General features: G+C 42.4%; 1 protein-coding gene across 2 annotated transcripts in view; it reads right to left on the bottom strand.

The window, feature by feature from the left end:
• Positions 1-784: 784 nt before the first annotated feature.
• Positions 785-20,731, bottom strand: part of UBAP1 (ubiquitin associated protein 1) — a 34,695-nt gene continuing 14,748 nt past the window's right edge. The window contains exons 2-8 of one of the 2 annotated variants that reach the window (XM_074932024.1): positions 16,855-16,895; positions 12,003-12,127; positions 8,607-9,536; positions 5,068-5,103; positions 4,417-4,614; positions 2,863-2,964; positions 785-1,466 (exon numbers count right to left, since the gene is read on the bottom strand). In XM_074932024.1, coding sequence (XP_074788125.1) covers positions 1,326-1,466; positions 2,863-2,964; positions 4,417-4,614; positions 5,068-5,103; positions 8,607-9,536; positions 12,003-12,127; positions 16,855-16,888 — 1,566 coding nt within the window. In that variant the 5' untranslated portion in view covers positions 16,889-16,895 and the 3' untranslated portion in view covers positions 785-1,325. The remainder of the gene's footprint in view (positions 1,467-2,862; positions 2,965-4,416; positions 4,615-5,067; positions 5,104-8,606; positions 9,537-12,002; positions 12,128-16,854; positions 16,896-20,731) is intronic. The other variant, XM_074932025.1, reaches the window with a different exon arrangement.

The following is a 20,731-nucleotide window of genomic DNA, read 5'->3' as shown; positions in this document are numbered from 1 at the left end:
TCCAGTGCTCCCAGCTCCACGCTCCAACATGAGTTTGGACCCTCAGGCTTGGATTTTGCAACAAAACAAAAATAAGCCACAGAAAAAAGCAGAATATTTCACCACTGCAGTCTCCTGCCTGGACACCAGGTTGTTCTACCCAACACTCTGTTCACATGTGCCTACAGGAATGGCAGCGCCTGGGCAGGCAGGATCCAGCAAGTTCTTCATCTGCTGAAGCCAAAGAGCATGAGAGATGGGAACCATGACACTGGGAGTTATATTTGAGGGTTTTATTAGTTGTTCTTCTGCAGAATCAAAATATTTAGCAAATTACTATAAAGATTCCTCAAGACTGCTGATATTTCATGTATTCAGAACTTGAACGGTGTACAATGTAATACTTCAAACTATCAAAACCAACTCAAAACCTGACTTCTAGGACTAGATGTTATTGTGTAATTCTATAGCAGTGTGAGAAATGGACCTAATGCAGTGAGTATATTTGTTTTAAAGAAAGTGCTTGAAAGAAGCCTCCTGCATCACACTGAGTATTATTTAAAACAAAGATAACTGATTTCCTAGCAGGGCATTGTCTTAAATATCCTACAAGCCTGGGGGATTAAGAATACTGAGCCCCAGCTCTCTGTCTTCAAATTCAAGAACCAACACAAGTTGCACATCCAGGTAGAGTTCACAGCTTACCTGTTTCAAGAGAACTTACACACCACTCAGCACTGGACACTCATGTCTGGCAGAAGTGTTGGATGCATGGGTTAAAAAAAACAAAAAAAAACACACGAGGAACAGCTTCTTTCTTTATGCATAGCGACAGTTTCTGAACCAGTGTTTTACTAAGTTACAGACTAACTTTCAACCAAAAAATAAAACTCCATTGCACTAAGGTCAAATTTAACCAGTTAATCTGGACCGTGACACAGTCAAGTAGTTCAGTACAAGCAGACACCATGAAAGCAGCTTCAAAGAACCAAAGCATCCTAGTTTTAGAACCAACTCAGTATTCTTCTGTCCAACTCCAGTGCAACAGTGAGGGGGGGAACCACTCCCATCTCTACCTATGTACAATTCCAGTAGAGGCTGGGCAGCCTAAACTCTCCGTGGCCAGGCTGGAAAAAGGAAACTTAGGAAAGGACACTTTAAAAATTTAAGAAAGTTGGCTCTCAGTGGAAAGAGAAATGCTGGAGTGATGCACGCGGGTGGGCTTGCTCAGTCACTGTCCCATGTATGTGAAAAGCAGGACTCCTTCCTGCCAGGAGCAAGTCACACTGGGTGTGAAGGTGGCGGGGTCCTGCTCTGTTGCACACTGAGAATCCAGGAATGTGTTTTCAGCTGGCTCCTGCACGGGCCATTAGATCTTCCAAAGCATTGTGTTGGTCGTTGTTATGTAATAATAAGACCTCCGTAATGTCTTTTAGTTCAAAGCCCATTTCTTTAAACTGACTCATTAGCTGGAGAAGTTCTGTGATCTGAAAGACACAGACAGTCCATTATTTGCAAGAGAAAAGAGAATCAGCCCTTGGTGGAGGTTCAGTACAGATCCTGTCTTCAGCGATGGGGCACCCCACGGGGTGGATTTCTCCTCCCCAAGTACAGCCTGTTCCAGCTCTGTTTTGAGAAAGTCCACTCAGACCAGAGCCAGCAGAGCTCCGGGTGCAGCAGCCCACAGGGCCTCACCTTCAGTCCCTTCTGTCTGCAGTCCTGCATTTCCAAAATCCTTTTCAGCAAGTGCACCAAAGCTCAGTCTGTGGGGATGTCTCTCTCCCAGTAGGAAATTTATCAGTCTGGCTCAATTTGGGCTCCCCACAATGCTGATTAGCAGCACCCTACTCCCACTGCATCTAGATTTTTTTAAAGTTACTTTGACTTTGGGAACAGTAGCCCTTGCTACCAACTGGCCTGGGCAAACTCGGGGGATTAGCACAAACCCTAGTGGGCATGCTACTACCAACATCAACCACAAATCCTCCTTGAGCTTTGAAAAATATGAGGTGACAAGAAGTGAATCAGCTGATCAAGACTTTTATGAACCCTGTGCCATTTACAGTGCCTCCACGGGAAAGGGAAAAACAAGAACAAGCAAACAGGCTGAAATAGGCAATTAGGAGATTACCCATTTCCAATTTTGGGGCTAAGCCAGTAGCAAATGTGTTCCTGAATTCAGTTACTTCTCCCACCTTCACACCATTGTTCTTCTGTTTGAAGCTCATCACTTAAGTCCAATAAAAGCAGGAAGGCATATCTACATCTGAGGGCATTGGGTTGCACCTCTAAAGATGTCATGTAATGATCTAGCATACAACAGGCTGGCAGACATTAGAAGATCCTGCTGTCCTCTCTGCCCTGGCTACCTGCTCCTGCCTCTGTATCTTTGGTGCTGGTAAAGCAGCTAGACAACAAACCAGACCCCAAAAGAAACATATTTTATGTCTTCTTCCAGAGCGTGCCCAAACCCCATTTGCTGAGCAGCCAAGCAGATGCTTTTGTACAAGGGAGAAAATTCATGACCAAGCCAGGCTGGCAGGTCTGAAAGATAATTTGCTGCTTCTGAATTTTACTGTCTCTGTACCAAGCATCTTGCCAACAAGAGCACTCTGGGTTCAAAACATTACAACCAGAATAAGCAGGGTCTTTAAGAAATCCTGTCCCCATAAATATGCATGCAAGTGAGAGTAATAAACCAATGCAGAAATCTAATGCTTTAACACATATTCGCTCTCTCACTGCAAGGATGCTCCTTGCGGTCAGTTTTGGAAACAAGGCAGCATTACCATGAAAGCCGGAGTTACAGCAGCCAGTGGAATTGCTGCTGGAATTGCCCATCACAGCACATTCTCTCTACTCCTTAGCACACTGCACCCTCACCTTCTCCTCTGAACACTGGTGCATTTCCAACGCTGCTTCAACAAGAAGTGGATCGAAGCCCTTCTCACAAAGCTGTCCATGTGCAAACAGGTAATCCAAAACCTGGGGGGAATGAAGAAAAAAAAAAAACAACAACAGCTTGCAGAGCAGCATTTGTAGCACATGGCTGGGTACCAACTCTGTCCAGGCAGAGGGGCTGAGCATAACTCTACCCCAGGCTTCACCAGGGACCTAGATAAAGTCCCTCCTAGCAGAGCTGAAATGTTCTTTATGCAAGACCTGCTTCAGAGAAAACAGATGAGCCCTTCTGTCCTCCTGTGCTCTCCCACCAGCTCTGAACATCATCTTCCACTCTAGTCAAAGTAGTCTCAGAAGACTATCTTTAGCCTTCCGTGCCTGATCACTGAGCAGAAGGCAGAAGTTTAACTGTGCTTTTTATACTAGAAGTTTTTAAAATTAAACTGTAGGTCCAGCAGTCAAGATGTGCCAGCTTTTAGCTTCCTCAGACAGCCGCAGGAGCTGATGCAATCTGAAAGCAGTCAGCCTTTTAAGATCAACTCAGCATACTGGTGAGTGAGCTGCAAATCCCAGCACACACACCCAGAAACTGCTGCCAAATTTCCGATCTGTCCTCAGCTTTGAGAGGCAGGGGGAAAGGTCAGATCAGTAACGCTAGCTATGCAAAAGAACACAGCCTACAAATACATCAGGATTTAAAACTATCCTCCTAAGGGACATTTTTTCCATTTGATATTACAGTTCACTCCAGTGCACAGCTTAAACCACTCCTGAAGCACAGGTAGCGGGCACGCAGATCAGCTCAAGCAGAAGTCATGGGGACACTCCTCCTCCCCAGGCAGAGTCCCGCCAGGCGACGCTCAGTGCAGCGCACAGCCTGACTAGGGTCAGTACGGGGAGTTCGGCCATGCGCTCCCTGCTTTAAAACATTTGTTTGAAGCGGATCCAAGACCCAGAGCCACGCTTCACCCTGCAGCCCTTTATGCTCTGTGACCTGCTTTTAGCAAGCATTTGAGGCCACACAAGGCAGGAAGCACCACAACCAGAACGCACACAAGAAAGTCAGTCAGTGGTGCCTTGTGAGAGCCCTTCAGGGCTGTCTTAACCCTACAGGGGCCAATCCCTCTACAACGAGAGAGGTCAGCATTAGAACCCTTCGTGTTCAGAACAAGGGAAGCTGGTGTACCTTTTCTGTCACACAGCACTAAGCATAAGTAGAGCCACACTAAGCTTCCTTTGGATGGTTTTGGAGCTAAGGGCCCATCACAAGATCAGTCAGCTCTAGCAAGCACCCACAGTGTGGCTGTCTCAAGCAGTCTGTCATCAGAAACATGCCCTGATGCTCTTTTCTTCAGTTTTAGGAGTTGTTATTGCCAGGTGACAACGTCTCTAGCAGTTAATACTGCAGCAGATACAGGCTGCAACACCCTGTTAGAATAAAGGTGTTCTCTCCTATCCATTTTGCAAAACCAAGGTTGTTTCTCAGCAGAATCAGCATCCAACTAAGGGTTTCTTCCCCATTGCACAAGCTCTTACCTGGTCTATGTTCTGTCCTTTCTTCTTCATGGCTTTCAGGACATTCTCAGGCGAGTACCCCATGTTGACGACTGTCTCTACGCACTGCCTCTCGCTAGCAGAGAGGGCCTGCTGTAGTTCAGGAGTGGGGCCACCCAACCACTTTGTGCAGCTGGTGTTGTTGGGCACTTTAGACACTGGGAAATTTTGGTGCGTTACCTAAAGGGAAAAATCCAGAGGTTGGGGTGATGGTCATTTTCTGCATCCCCACATCCTCTCTCTGGCTAGTGCAGAACCAGGATACCTCAGGTAACTAATCTGAGAGGTTTTCTAGAGTGCCCTTGGGAAGTTACTGTTAGGATGAAACCGAGCAGTACACATAGGCTGACTCCCACCATACTCTTTTACCCTCAAAGCAACAAACAACACCCCAGATTCTTCACAATATACCCTCTCCTACCAGTGGGACCAAAACCTTTCGATACCCAATGTTTGCAACAGTGAGGTCCTCATGATACAGCCAAAGCCTGTACCTCAGAGGAAGCATGGAGATTGCTTACTTCACCCCTACTTTACCTGTCACCTACAATTTTTTGTATTCAAAGGAACACTACTTCTGGAGATTTTCAGAAACATGATCCAGTGCAAGCACACAGGTATTTGGGAACTTACCACAGGGACTTCTGTTTCCTTGTAGTCTGGGTGTACCTGTTGGACAACACACAAATACGATGACTATAACCATTAAGTACTAGTGAGCAGAATTTTATACAGGGGGTAAGAAGGGTTTTATAGGAAAGATCTGGGAATAAGTCTACCATATTAGGGAGACTTGTGGTCTGATCAGGCTTCCACATTATGAGAGCAGACATTACACAGTTGTGTCTAGTTACACAATATCCATCATAAGGATTGTTTCTTCTCTTAGCACTCTACAACTTGATTATACTCCATGAAGTATGTGTCCTCCTTCATAGTAACTGTAAGCTTATTTATTCTGTCACTGTAACAGTTACCTGCTCATATAAGCTCAGTGTAACACACTGGCTCGTGTTCAGCTCTTGATCCAGTACTACATGGCCTAAATGACACTGATAATTTTGAAGTTATTGCCTACAGACTTCTCCTGACTTTTTGACCATGAGAAAGAGAAACACATACTCCTTTTCCACTCTCAAAGCACTGTATTTCATATATATGCCATATATAAGCAATGTGGCACACTGGCTAAAAAGAGCATGTGATTTTTCTACACCAACAAGGCTGGGTAATGTTCCCTGCTGTACAGCTGCTCTGTTCCTGCAGAACCTGGCTGCCAGAGGGCGGAACCAACTCACCACTTCACACTACTTCGCCCAAGATAGCCAGTGCAAAGGCAGAACTGCACCATCGTATCTGTACACTTCAATTCAGCCATTTACAAGTCTTTCTGCACTTTAAATAGAATTAGAAAAGACTGCAAGAAATCACTGTGGACCAGGAGCCTCAGTTTTTGGCATTTTTAAATACTTATTATGTCAACATAGATTGCTTGAAAGCCTGTCCACTTCTTTCAGAAAGACCTTCTTTGGGCCCTTTTTGGGCCTGAAAAACTGTTTATAGAAAACCAATTTTGAGAAAATCTATCAGGATTTTGACAAACTCCATTTACTTGCAAAAAAAAACCCCAAATCACCACCTGGGAGGTTTGGTTCTGTACTTCTGATCATCTCTAGGGTAAGAATCTCTCTTCTAGGAGACAAAGCCTAAATAATCACATTCAGCCTGATGGACTGGTTTACTGAAGAACCCCTCCTCATGGTGGTAGAAGGGTTCAAACACACACACTGTCTCCAGACACTTTTGCCAGAGCAAAAAAGCACTAGACTATGGGATACACTGAAACGGGGATCTGGATTAGCTCTCAAATCATATGGTTATTAAATTGAAGGATGATGCTTTGTTATTGATGCTGCAGCCAGGAAAGCCAAAATTGCTTTTGACACAAGAGATGCAAGAGTCTGGGAAAACCAACTCCTCCTCAGACTGCTTGAGCTTGACAACCTGTGCTTGTGGTCAGTGACTTTCAGCCAAGGCAAACACATGGGGGAATTGCAAGGGACAAAGCCAAGACTTGTCACACAGCAGCCACGCTTCCTTATGCGTAATGAAGTTCTTCCCTGTGAGGGTGGTGAGGCCCTGGCACAGGTTTCCCAGAGAAGCCGTGGCTGCCCCCTCCCTGGCAGTGTTCAAGGCCAGGCTGGACGGGGCTTTGAGCAACCTGGGCTGGTGGAAGGTGTTCCTGCCTTGGCAGGGGGGTTGGAGCTCAATGAACTTTGAGGTCCCTTCCAACCCAAACCATTCTGTGGTTCCATGAAAATAGCCAGGCTTATTCTTGTGTAACCTTGCAGAATAGGGACACATGACCCTTCTGCTCCCAGCCACAGGGATGACTGCAACTTCCTTCTATCATTTTCATACTCTGACGAATTTTGTTACATTTACTTCAATACTTTTGTTGCATTTACTTCAATATCTTGCAGCTCAGCTGTCATTTTCCAGCCACTGGGACCATATTGTGGAAATGTGAAACAAGTATAGCCTGAACTCTTGGAATTTAAACAGAAATAACAAGTTCTGTCAGCATACCTATTTCTTGGTTTGCTACTTCAAAAGCAGAAATAGGTTGAAATTAAGATCTTTATTACTTCTCCTAGTAAGTCTACTTGTTTGTTTGTTTATGAGTTTGTATCTTCCCTTACAGCATTCCTGACAATACACCCTCCTTCTTGGTCTTTAATGTTTCAATCCAGCATAGATATCTGAATAGTTAAGAGTGAAAATTTGGCCATCTCAATGCCCATCTATCTAAATGTAAGTCATCTTTCACGTTAATCTCTTGAGATCTGTCATGTGTCATACTTTGAGGTTTCACCTCTGAGCTATGTACAATCATACAATTGATTCTAAACCCTGTGATCTGTAGCAGTAAGCAGTTGTTCATCACATTGCTGCTTCTGCCAAAGTTTATTGTATCAAATTTGTTCTAGTGATCAATAATCAGCTGTTCTGCCATGCACCAACAAATACGCTGGCTGTCAGAATACTGTATTTCACAATTAATAGTGCATTTACCTAAGCCTGAAAAGAGGTAAAAGAACAACAGAAGAAAAGCAGTGTCACTTGTCTCGGAGCACATGGTGTCACACAAAAACTTACAGTATGCCAGTAACACCACAGAACCACTGAAGAACTGCTTATATTGGACAGAAGAAACCAGATTATTTTAGAGCCAGGTAGAGGATTTGACTACACAGTTTTCACTAGTCTTCATGAGTATTGGTATCCAGATCTTGGGTTCTTTGGAAAAAAGCTTACACACTTACTGAAATCTCTGCTCTTATTCGCAAAGAGACAAAGACAACAGATAGCATGAAGTCAAGTATCTCTCAAGTAATGTTAAGAGCTTGTAGAACTTGCTACAAGTTTGAGGAAACAAAGCATCAACCTCTTGTCTCGGAGTCACAGAGCAACCAACTGTAATATCAGTGATCCAAGGTGATCTTCACGACTGGTTTTAGTATCCACCAAGCCATCCTTCCACCCTCCTTCACAAGGAAGAGGTTAAATACCAGATTTCAGATCATCAAATTTTTCTTCCTTTTAGATATTAGTTTTTAAAAGGATCTCAGGAAGAAAATTAAAGGTATTTATTTCACCGTTGGCAACTGCAAGGACTTTTTTTCTTTCCTGAATGACACAGCACATCTGTGTTTTTTAATCTATCATTGTCTGCATTTCCCATTATTTCCAGCAAATAAATAAGCAAGCAAAGGAACAAATCTAGAAGCAATTTAACTCAAAACCTAATAGTGCTTCAGAATCTGATAGATCACAGTTGGGGAAGATGGAATGCAGGCCCTTACGAAGAAGACATACGCTTAGCTCAAAGGCATGCAATTATGAACAAGAGCTGAAAAGCTGAAAGAAAAACCACCAGAACTGGTCTAAAAATGTCAGATTTGCAGGAAACCTGCAGAGCAATAATCTGAGGTTCAAAACTGCCAGCATGAAGACCTGTTGGACTGATCAATTTGCTGTGTAAATTAGGAGGAGCTACACATCACTCCCAACTAATTAAAACCAAAACCACTGGATATTTCAGAAGCACTATTTGCCTCTGCACCTGCATGTCTCCCCAGCAACCCCAATTCTAACACCCTGCATTTTACCGTGGTCACTGTGTTTTGAGATGATTCTTCTTCTGTATAAACTGTCGACACAGCCAGGGAAGGCAGCCTGGATGAAGAGGATAATGTTGAAGTCTCCATGCCACTGTCCTCATTTAGAGTGGAAAGACCAACCATGTGGTGTCCATTCAGTTCACTAGCTTTACTCTGAGCACAGGTCTGCAAAGAGCTGAGCAAAGTGCCATTGCGGAGACAGGTAGTGCTGTGGAAAGTGCTCGTGAGCTTTGATGATTTTTGATCGCTCTCATCGGAGTCAAGTTTAGGAAAGGACAGGGATTTGATATTGCTCACTGAAGTGATAGGGGACAGGGACACTTTGGAAGACAAGGACATCTTTTCACAGTTTCCCAACTGCGGTAAAGTGATAAAGCCATTGGGTTTGTGAAGGGGCTTGAAGTCCAACGTGGCCCTTTCTATGGATGCCAGAACTTCCTCATCTTGTAGCACAGACTCAGACCCTCCTTTGGGCAAAGTATTATCTAACAGCTGGGCAACAATTGGCCCAGTAGTACCAACATGAATTTCAAGAATATTTTTCAATTCTTCCTTATCATCGATAGTTTTTAATTCCAGTTTGTCAAATGGGTCTTCTTCACATTCAAAATCAGCTGGGTTGAAATCTGCTTTTGGACAAGGTGGACTGAGAACCTTTTGCTTCACAGAGCTGCTGTTGGCTGGTGTGGGAGTAAGAATATTATTGTGCTGCAGGCTAGCGAGGATGGGGTTAATAGGAGGAGGCATGGCCTCAGGACAAGGTCCCTCTGAGAACCCCATTTTGTTGCTGACCTCTGGAGCAGCTTTTGAGTTCGCTAGTGCTTCTTCTGCCTTACGTTCAGCTTCTCTCTGGGCAGCTTGAATTTTTTTTATATCTTCAGCCCACTTGATTGTTTTCTTTTCCAGTGAGAAGTCATACTGACCGGGGGTGGAGAGAAAAGGAGGAAAAAAAAAAAAAAAAGACAAATTATAAGGATCATAGCTGCTACTTCTAACAGCAACACAAGTAACATGGAATAACAGTTCCATAAATTACCATTCACAATCATCATTTTTTCCCAGCATCTCTTCTAACCTACAGACTGGTAAAGCTAGAGGGACAGCAGAAATAGTTCATTTTGCCTCTAGCAGCCAAACCTGACTCTGGTCTTGATTAGAGTATCATATTTTGCCTCCTTCCTGCACTTAGTTTTGCTTTACAACTACTGATCACCCCAAGATCAGTTTCACAGCCCTTCCACACTCTCTCCTCAAGACAATGGATGTATCAAGGCAAAGTCTAATGCATTACTAGAGGGACAAACATACCCCAATCTGGCAACACTGAAATACGCCCTGTCCACAAGTCGTTCAAGACTATGGCAGAGTATTTTTGCATCCAAAGACCAATACGGTATTACTCAGTTCCCCCTGAAATATTCCTAAGGGACTTGAGTTTTACATCTACTGGTTTAGGAGGGTTCTTACCCCAATGCCAGTGACTCACCAGCCAAAAGTGATGACAGGATCCCATAAGCTTTTCTAATTTAACATCAGCTCCTTCAGGGTCAGGTTAGCCAGGAAGGCATTTATAAACTATTCACTACCAGTTTACTGGCCACCATAGTGGCTTGGTTGAGAGGACAAAATTCTGAACTGACTAAATCTGCTTAAAGCTTTAATATCTTATGAAGAGTGAAGAGCCTCAAATGGTCTTTAAATGATCACAAAATGTTCAGAGAACACAGCCTACAAAATAGGTCCAGGCTGTAACTTACCTGTGACTCACAAGAAGTCATAAGATATCGTTGCCAGGATAATGGCACATAACCAAACAGGAGTGCACTAGCCATAGGACTGCTAGGCCATATCAATTCCTAGCTCTAAAGAGCAACATGCCAGTGAGGCATGCTGGGCCTCTACTGGGCCGTTCTAGGACTCGCTATGTGTTGTGTCACATCCCATCCTATAGTGGGCTCCAGTGAGATCCTTAGAGACCTGCTGCCTCAACTGTATTAACAGTTTTCCCTTCCCTTAGCTCTAAAACTCTGAGAGGAGATCAGATACACAATTTATCAGCAAGGTGACTCTGAAAAACAACCTGCTGGCACAAGTGCTGGGCACCACTGACTACACATTTTCCTGTCTGAGCAGAACTATTATAGTTTTATGTGTGTGTATATGTATACGATCATACATGGCCAAAACGGACCAGAGCCATATATTCTGTTATGCTAAAAAAAAAGGTGGGTATTTAGGTAAGAAGATTTGGCTTTGGTCAATTTTGCTTCCCTACACTTTTTTTTAACAGCTCTCACTACAGCTGTAAAAAAGTCAAATTGCACTGTGAGATGCACAGTCTACATGGTCGCATCATTTTATGCAAGGGACTGAACTCCAACCGGGTATATTATACTTGGGCCTCAGCTTGGCAGGAAAATGGGAGACATAGCATAATGAAGCCAGCAACAGAACATTGGTCTCCTTTAGCTCTCCCACACCAGCTTAACTGGGTGGAAATGTGTGTTACTAGGACAATCAGGTACACATTTGATGGTTATAATGAAAAAGCCATGATGTAAGGTAACAGGGTAATAATACACAGGGCAGGAAATAAAACAGTCAAAAAGAAAAGGTAGAACCAACTACATCAGTCTGTCACAGCTGAAGTGAAAACAATCACCAGTTGGGACTGATCAAGGAAAATAATGACTCCAAATGAGAAATCATAGTTCAATTTGATTTTCTGTATTACGACCTGCATTTGGAAATTAGATTTTCAACAGTTACAGTAAAGCTATAGTTTTTATACTATCAACAGTTTATGGTAACAGAGACATGCTTCTAAAGATCTGGAAGACACCCATACCAAGCTGTAACCTGTTTGCTCTACTGCTGGAAAAGAATTCCCACGCAGAACTGCACAGAAAACAAGAACTGGGAATTTATTTCTTCATCACACTATTGTAAGAACCCATAAAATAGGGTCATAGAAACATCTGTTACCCTCAAACAAGATTCTCTAAGTATGCTGTAGCATGGGTTTATCGGTTCTTGACATTCTTCCTCTTAAAAATGCTCTTCAAGTTTAGTTAGGGTAACATTTAGACTTTAACTGCTACACAAAACCACTGTGCTTTTTAAAAGTTTGATACACTAAAATAAATGCTATTAAGCTTTTTAAAGTGATAACAAGTAGAAGCTTTTTGCACGGCCTATTGTATTTTTATCTTTCTGTACATTCTAATAGATCTTTTGCAACTACTGCCTGGCATACAAAATGACACTACAGGAGTAACAAGAGTAACATTTGAACACGTGTGCAACTGACTACTTGCAATTTATAGTAACACATTTGGGAGCCAGGGGTGAAGGGAAGAGAGCAGGACAAAACACATCACTTACCTGGGCTTCTCTGACAAGCTGAGAAGAATCAGGCAGGCAGAAACCGATGGGTAATCCAACCTTCGCTGGGGTTTTGAATTTATCGCCTATCTTAAATGGGACATCATCAAGATAACTGAAAGGCCCTAAGATCAAAAGCAGAAATTGTATCAAAAAAACCCCTTCGGAGTTTAATGCATTCAGTTAAGACTCACATTTCTGTATTTGGGAGCTATTTTATCTCTGCCGCTCCAACTACATCAGGTGACTCAATACAAAGAGTTCCCTGATCAGAAACACATTAAATCTGTTTGGTCTTCATTGCCTCTGTTTTGTTCTTGGTGGTTTATTTTTCTTTTTCCTTTTTTTTTTTTATGTTCTAGCCCATAACAATTTAAACAAAAAACCCAAACCACAAACCCACAACATAATAATCCAACAATTGAACTGATTTTGAAGTCAATATACCCAACATCCTAGCATCCCTTGTGACACGATGATGCCTACACAACTGGAAACTGAAGTTCTCCTGAACACTGCATTGTTATATAAAAAGATCTATCACTTTTTTGTCATATTCAAAACAGGCTTTAAAATAACCCAGCTCTAGAGCAGCTAAGAGAAACTAAAATCCAAGTTTTGGCATTCAAGTAGGAAGTAGCATTTGGACAGAAGTGGTCACAAGGGCAAAGTGGCCCAAAGTCTAGACACTTTGCTTTAACCAAAACACAGTGAAATATCTTGACTAGCATTGCAATTCTGATTTTTGAAACAGGGCAATCGAGCTTAATCAGATTTGTGATCACTCCAGTGAGGGATCTCACACCTATTTCATGGTCCTCCATCTGTCCTTTTGTGTCTGCGACTTACATGTGGTATTAAAAAAGTATTTTGGGATGAAACTCTTCAGGAATGCTGCAAACTCATGTGGCAGAATCATTTAGAGCTCAAACACCTCTGAGAAGCCAGACTACGGGCTTATTTGCCTTGAGCTGCTGTGAAGAATATTAGAAAACCTGCAAGATAAACTCCACTCATTTTTTTGACTAACTGGCAGGGGTCTCTTGGATCACTCGTTTAAGCTTTTGGAATTGCATGGAAGGTTTCTGGCTGCGTATAACAATCTGAAGTGTTCCTCTAGCACTCATTTGTAACTTTGCTTTTGAGTGTTCCAACCCCCAAAAAAAGACATTAGCGGCAACACCTAAGATGGTGTTTAGTGACTAACCTCTTGCTCAGTGAGCTGTGACTTGCTGTTTTTATCTGACCCATTTTCATACTCAGATGACAGTTTAAGTACTGTTTTGTGTTCCTTCACTGTTGACTCATCTACAACAAGGCAGCCACAGGCTCCAAAAGGATGACCAGTTTTCAAAAACAGGAACATCCTGTTAATTTGGAGTTAAATGTTTATGTGATGTCATCACTTGAGCTCTCATACTATGCACCACACTGGCTGGTCCCCGAGTCCTGTTAGAACACAGGTGGTATTTCCTGCAGCTTTGAAACCATCAGGCTGAATAACCTACATCCCACCTGCACCACCAGGATGAAAAAATGTTCCAGAGAGAATATAGTAGTATTTGCACTGATGCTGTCTGAGAAGCACACACACATTCAAGCATTACACAGCACTGCATCCAGATGGTACCTCACTGGCCACCAACACCACTATTTGCAACACAGCATCCAAATTGTATTTGAGCTGGCAGTCTGAGAAACTGGATATGCCAGAATGTTTGCTTATGCAGAAATAGCAACTGTGGCAGCCTCTGCACTGAGCGTGGTGAAATCATGGCCAGGTCAGAGACAACCAGATCTCGTGACTGCTCAGAGTCCAGTGTGACTGCTGCTACTATGTCCTGCTTAGTTCCACTGGCACAAGTCCTGCTCTAAGCAGGATGATCCAAGCGAAGCAGGATTACCTCGCTGCACCGATCTCACAGCCCGAATGTGCTGTGACAGTGTGCAAGTACTTATTAGACCTATTGACACAGTAAGCGGCAGACACCTCCCCTTGCACAGCTGCCATCATTGCCTGAAATAAATACTAGCCACAGAGGGTACAAGCATACACTGTGGGAGTTACCTAGCAATACTCTTTGGTTTGGTGGAATAAAGAGAAAAACCTAAACACACCTAGACTAGATGAGCTGCATTGATAACTGATAGTTTACCTCAGAAGTTGGACTAAGGAATAAAAACCTTCTAGTTTCTTCGCAGTATACTGACTTGTTAGTAACAACCACTACTATAACCTTATCTTGACTATAACTCTGCTACAAAACCTGCAAGCAAACATTAAGAAACACACTGAGTGTGTTTTAATGGTAAAAAGTCTCTCTCAGGCAAAATGCCGATGCACATAGTATTCGCTTTGTTCCAGCCCAATGAGAACAGTACTAGTCTAGTGAAGTTAAAATCTGATCCAGAAAGTCAAGAACCCTTTGCTTTGATGACCCTTCTGCCTGAACACAGACAAATAAGTGCGCAAATTCTTTTAAATAGCAAATTCTAAAGCAATAAGCAAAACCTACATATAGAAAGCATTATGCAAGCCACTGTTTCAACAGTCACGTGTTCAAGTGAAGCAATTAAAGGGTTCGTTTGAACTGTTATTTCATATGGCTGTTAGCTACTTCATCCTTTTAATAGCAATTAAAAGTAGATTGAGGAAGTTTTGAGAATAGCCCTGGCAAAACTGTACCTGTCAGTCTGACCTCTGACACTGTGCCCTACGATACTCCAGGGCCAAGGAACTACTACAAATAGGATTTCTCTCAGCTTTAGCAATGTGGAAATCACTGGCCAACTTACAGAAGTGTCCTCCAGTTTGACAGCAAAATGGGAACATTTCAGATAAAACCAGTTACCAGTTATGAATGGGGAACAGTTTTGAAACCAAGTGGAACTTAGTTTTTGTGGCCACACAAACGACACGCAATTTTCAGAAACTGGAGTTAAAAGCTTTCAAGTTGTGTAGTGACAGTGACAATATGACAGCAATATTAGCATACTGAACTTTGTATAATCCAAGCTTTTTGTCCAACAGATGAGAGCTGCATTTCTAGATGCCACTAATTACTAGAACTTAAAGTGACAGGAGAGCATTTGAAATTACATGGTCAGGAATAGTTACAGGTGTATGCTAAGAATACCCTTCAAGACAGGAAAAGGGTTCCCTTCTCTACCTCCACCCATGCCTTATGTCTCAATCTTCATCTCCATCTGAACATGGTCCTGAGCAACCAGCTCTTAAGTGGCTCTGCTTGAGTGGGGGGTTCGGACATGATGATCTCCAGAGGTCCTTTCCAACCTCAACCATTCTGTGATTCAACAACAGTCCTAGTAAGTCCCAGCCTCTAATACGCAGCTCAACATAAGAGATGCATCAACTACACTGACCAATTTAATCAGCCTGACAGAGACACTGAGCTGAAGGTAGCTGTTAGGCTAGATGCCAAAATTCACTCAGTGGCGTTAATTCTTAACAACCCTAGAGAAGACTGAAACAATTGCCCCACTGATTTCTTAAGCCATAGTAAGCCAAGGAAGTTGCTCCACGACTCCTCAGAAACATCAGTGTGACAGTGTTGCTGGTGTCTTTGGAACAGAGAGTACACAGAAGGGTAGACAAATTAACCAGACAGCTTACAGCACCATTTGTTTTGATTTTGTTATTTTGAAGCCAGAAGCACGTTCCACCACACTATGCTGTTTTGAGAAATATCTAAGACAGGCCGAATTCCAGCTCCAAGTAGTGTCTTTGCTAGTCTGGCTTAGGAAGCAGAGAGAAATAAAAACAAGACTCAAAACATAAGTAGTTCAAAGTGCTCATAGAGACCATTCATGGATACAAGAGCAACTGCTGAAGAGCTGGCAGCCATCTAATAAAGAAATTAATTGTCTTCAGTAGAATTACTGGACCACAGCAAAGGAGACCATCCAAAAATTAAGTTTTGATAGTAATTTTTATTAATCCTTAACCATGTATTTAAGTGAGGTATTTCTTATTCTGCACTTCAACTTTACACTTGCAGGATAAATAAAAAGCTCAAGGAACGATGGAATTCTCGAGGATGCTATTCTCTGAAAGATTATCCAGGAAGATCAAGGCTGAGTTTCTAAAGGCAGAAGTTATTATGGCATGAAAATTCACATTACAAGTTTCATGTGAACCTCCCAGTACTGCCTTGAATGACTACTGATTTAAAGAAGCTACATTATGTACAACATTATGTACAACAAACTGAACTTTTAATGTTCCACAGAAATACTAATCCCCTCAAATTACACCTTCTAAAAGATAAGCACATATACAGGCAAATAATTTTTATTATTATTATGATACCAATCATCTGCATGACACTATGCATCTCAAATATAGATGATACTCTCTTCTTCATTACCTGCTGAACTGGATTAGCCCAATTTATGAAAAAAAAATTCACTGTTGAGCAAAAAGCATGTATAGCACAATGATACATTAAAATTTTCACTTTCAATCCAACTTTTCATGTGACTTCTATAGAAAGGAGCTACAGATCTAATGTCCACTTCAGCAAACATCAGATCAGTATCACAACTGCAGTTCAGCTTTGATTTTGAAGGGGGAAGTGGGGGAAGGGGAAGGTATTATTCTACCATGAAGGAGTAGGGAACAGCACAGACTGAATTTCAGTCTAATCACAGAACAGGCACAGCGTCAGCAAACAACTATGCAAGAAGGAAGCCAAGGCACTTCACTCCTAACAAAAACCTACTCAGAGGCTAAACAGATTAGTCTCTATAGAGTGTCTAGGCTTGGACATTAGTCAGCAGCAACAGTAGGATTCATCCTGTTGAAAAGACAAAGACACCAAATTTCACTTACCATGAGAGTCGGATCCCAACTTCTTAGAAGCCATTTAGAATCTGAAAAAGATTTTAAAACAGCTTTAAAAAAATCTATACATGTAGCATAGCATATGGCTATGCAGTTCTACAGCATCTTATATCTAGATTATGGAACGTGTTGCAAACACTTGCTGTTTGTCCTGTTCCCAAGACAGATAAACAAAGCTATTTTATAACTCTCCGAATTGACTGAGCAGACAAATAACTTGGCCCAGGGCCTGACAATCTAAATGGCAAAATGAAGCGGGAAAAAAAAAAACCCAAACAACCAGCCAAGAAGCAGCCAGGATGGTCAGGAAAGCAGAGTATTCCAGATCACAGTGCTTAGAGGCCACTCTGTCCCATGGAGCACACCCTGCCTCCCTTAGCATTAAGAATAGTCTTTCCTGCTGGAAATGCCACGCTGATCATCTTCAGTTTAATCCCTGCTGCTCTGAAAAGGGATATTATCATATTGAGTATGCAGTGAGTTAGCGTGGCACTTGCCTAGACACACTGGGTAATGCACAGATAACGATACTTTAAGAAGGTATTTTTTGATACATACAAGAAAATGACACTAACAGTCCTCATTCGCTGCCCAGAGAATTTTACTAACAGCTTTAAAAATTTGGATGCAAGTCCCACAGGGCCAAGGTGTTAAACACCAACATGCCTCACCAGCTTTTAACACAGAGCAGGCCTGTCCTGAGAGTTAAGATAAATTAGCTGTCTAGTTAGTTGTCAGCTAAAACCCTGCTCCAGGATGCTTACGGTGTGTTCAATAACATAACGGGTTCTTCTGCTAGATTAGAAGTGCATCACAAGATCTATCTCAAGACACCAAGCGTAATTCTTCAAATAACTGAATTTGCAAATCCTCCTTTGATATTATGCATGACAACGAATCAGAGCTGCCCTTTGTTTCTGAAGTCCTCCACCTCATAGACTGAAATGCCCAACAGCCATTCTTCAAAAACATGAAGTTTTCTGGTACCCCCACCAGCAGCAGACAGCACTCAAAGCACAACTTGGAGCAGATCTAACATTCACACCCATCATTCCTCAGTTCCTCAATCAAGGTTTAACTCTTAGCCTCACTGTTTCACTTGCAGATCCCAATTGCAAATGTTAATTTAACAAAAGGGTATAGTGAGGTGAAGATTACAGTTTAGCTATTCCTCTTGGCAGCTACTGCTGTGACTGGGGTTGGGAAGAGTCAGTTTCAAGTACTTTAAGTACCTTTTGCCGTGCGAAGGTCCCTTTCAACATTACCTTGGAATCAGTGGGTGAACCAAGCCTACTGGCTAATAGGAATTCAACGCACTGCTAAAGCCAAAGCCATATGAAGATTACCTGGGTGCGTGAAACACAGCAAGCAGAAACTAGGCTATGGGGAAGTGAGTCATGCTAGGCAACTCCAGTACCTTGTACCTAAAAGCTCTGTGTCGTTCTGCTCAATGTTTGTCAGGTTCTTCTCAGCACATCTCACCAACTCTCTCAACACTGGTATTATGTCCAAAGCTACTCCACTAAGCCAGAGAACTGGTTTTGGCACTACCTGGCAACTTCTCAGAAGCAAACAAAACATCAAAGCTTTAAAGACATAAGAAATAAAGGTAAAAAATGCTGAGCCTGCCATCAGGAAAGCTGTCAAGGGCAAAGCCACAGGACCACACAGTACAGTTGCATGTCAGCTACTAGAGCTGAATGGACTTTACTGGTCCCAGTGCTGCAGAGAAGGAGACCAGACTGCAGACTACAGTACATAAAATAGGCTGCACCTTTCATACCCAGATCACACTGTCAGACAAGCTGCTATGATCCTAGTTCCTCTGTGTAAGAGTAGCAATTAAGATGTCAACTTGATTTGTTATTATTGAAAAAGTCAGGCCACGTGTGAAATGATACAGCCTTAACATACTTCAACCAGTCCTCTGTATGTCACCAGAGACTGACACATGGCCTGCTAGCATGTGCTGTGGCTGCCCATCATCCACCACTATTACAGCTGAGCTAAACTAGTGACAAGGCCTCTACACACTTGTTTAATTGCTTCGAGTTCTTCTTTCTTCTACTTACTCAGACTGAAAAGCAAGTGCATCTTTTCTATAGGATTTTAAAACTTCTGATGAGAGGAAGTAACCTCCTCACTTCTGCAACTCAACTGAGAAGGAATTTTTTTCAATGCAGCCCCAGTTATCTACAAGCAACACAGTTCATGCTGTCTACTTCATCCACCAGAAGTAGCTTATTCCAGACTGTACTGACATAAAGGAGACTGAAAATTCAAAGAGATCAGTTTTAGAATGATAATTTATATCCCCTCTTCAGCACTGATCTTAGTTAACTGAACAGTGAGTTACTATGACATTATCAGTTTGCTCCAAGGACATCAGTAGCAATGAGTACAAATCCCGCAGAACAAAGATGTGCACATCTAGCATCCAGAGTTTTGCAGCAGTATGTTAATCTGCAAAAAGCCTTGGATGTATCCTCAGTGTCACAATACCCCATGTAAGCAGTAAGTATCTTGCTTTTGTTGGCAATCCTGGAGTAAAATCCTAATGCACCGGCATTAACTCCTCTGCCATATGCAACACCTTATTTTAACTATAGAATTAGCTAAGGCACATCAATAGCAAGCTAATAATGAAATGGACCATTTCCAGAGAGACAGTCACACTTTAGAATCAAGCAGTGTTTGAGTTTGTATCACACTAGCTCTTCCTCATGCCCTGTTAGTGCGCACTTACTAAAATACCATGACTGCAGAAGGCACTGTCAGCAAACAGAATTGTTAAGCACTGCACCCAGTAACGTGAGAACAGGCTGCCAGCCACGTTCAGTCACCTCCTTTCCAAAGAGGGTTTAATTAAAACAGTGTCATGTGACTAATCAGATTTGATAGGCTATTTAGGGACCACTGTTACAAGTATCTTGCTGTTGCTCTGTTCTGCTGGCTGGAAAATATATCTGCAGCCAGTTAGAAACTGATGTTGCTACTGTGTTTCTGGGCATTATAGGAACTGTATTTGCTTACTCAAAGCCTTTACACCACCCAGTAAAGATCTGATTACCTCTATTAACTGCTCTTACAAAAATTTAAAGGACTTGCTCCCAAAGCCCTACTCGAAACCAGCTAATAGACAACTGTAGCCCTATCACTCTTACCTTTGATCTCCAGAACAGGATGCTGAAGGGAATCTGTGGGAAAGGTGCATGGGGGCACACATTTTTATCTGATGCTTTGCTGCACATTTGAAATTGACAAAGAACATGCTCTATACTGCATGTAAACTTTTTCAATGCCTTTCCTGGGCTAGGGAAACAAGCTAGTTGCATAATACTACAAGATTTTCTTACAGCTACCTACAAGTTCTCTTCTATAAATGTCGACCTCTTTAGCTCCATTCCCTCATTCTTGGTTGTGGCTAACCCTCTGAAGAGAAGATCAGAGCTAATAAGCAACTTTAACATCAAGCAGCCACTGAAGCAACCTGATGTGAGCTCTTCCTGTTTGTATGTTCATTTTTCACACAGTAACACAGGAAACAGGGCAACACTCTCAAAACCAGCCAGCCAGAGAACAAAGTACAGCAGAGCCCAGGATGAGGGCAGAGGACCTCAGGGTGACTGATAGAAGGGGATAGAGGTGGACAAGGAAACCTCCACAACAACAAAAAGGACACAAAGATGAAGAAACAGAGAAGTGACAAGACAAAACTTATGACAGAAACAACTGGCACAAAGAGATAGATGACAAGCTGGAAAATCTTGAAGGGACAGCACAGAGATGACCAAGACAGTCCACCTGGCACATCACCACTTAAACCTGAATGACTCCTTAGCTGTGTGCCAGACGACAAGGAGAA

The sequence above is a fragment of the Athene noctua genome, chromosome Z (genome assembly GCF_965140245.1).
Source record: "Athene noctua chromosome Z, bAthNoc1.hap1.1, whole genome shotgun sequence".
In the NCBI taxonomy this organism is placed as follows: domain Eukaryota; kingdom Metazoa; phylum Chordata; class Aves; order Strigiformes; family Strigidae; genus Athene; species Athene noctua.
This window is presented reverse-complemented; position numbering and strand designations above follow the sequence as displayed.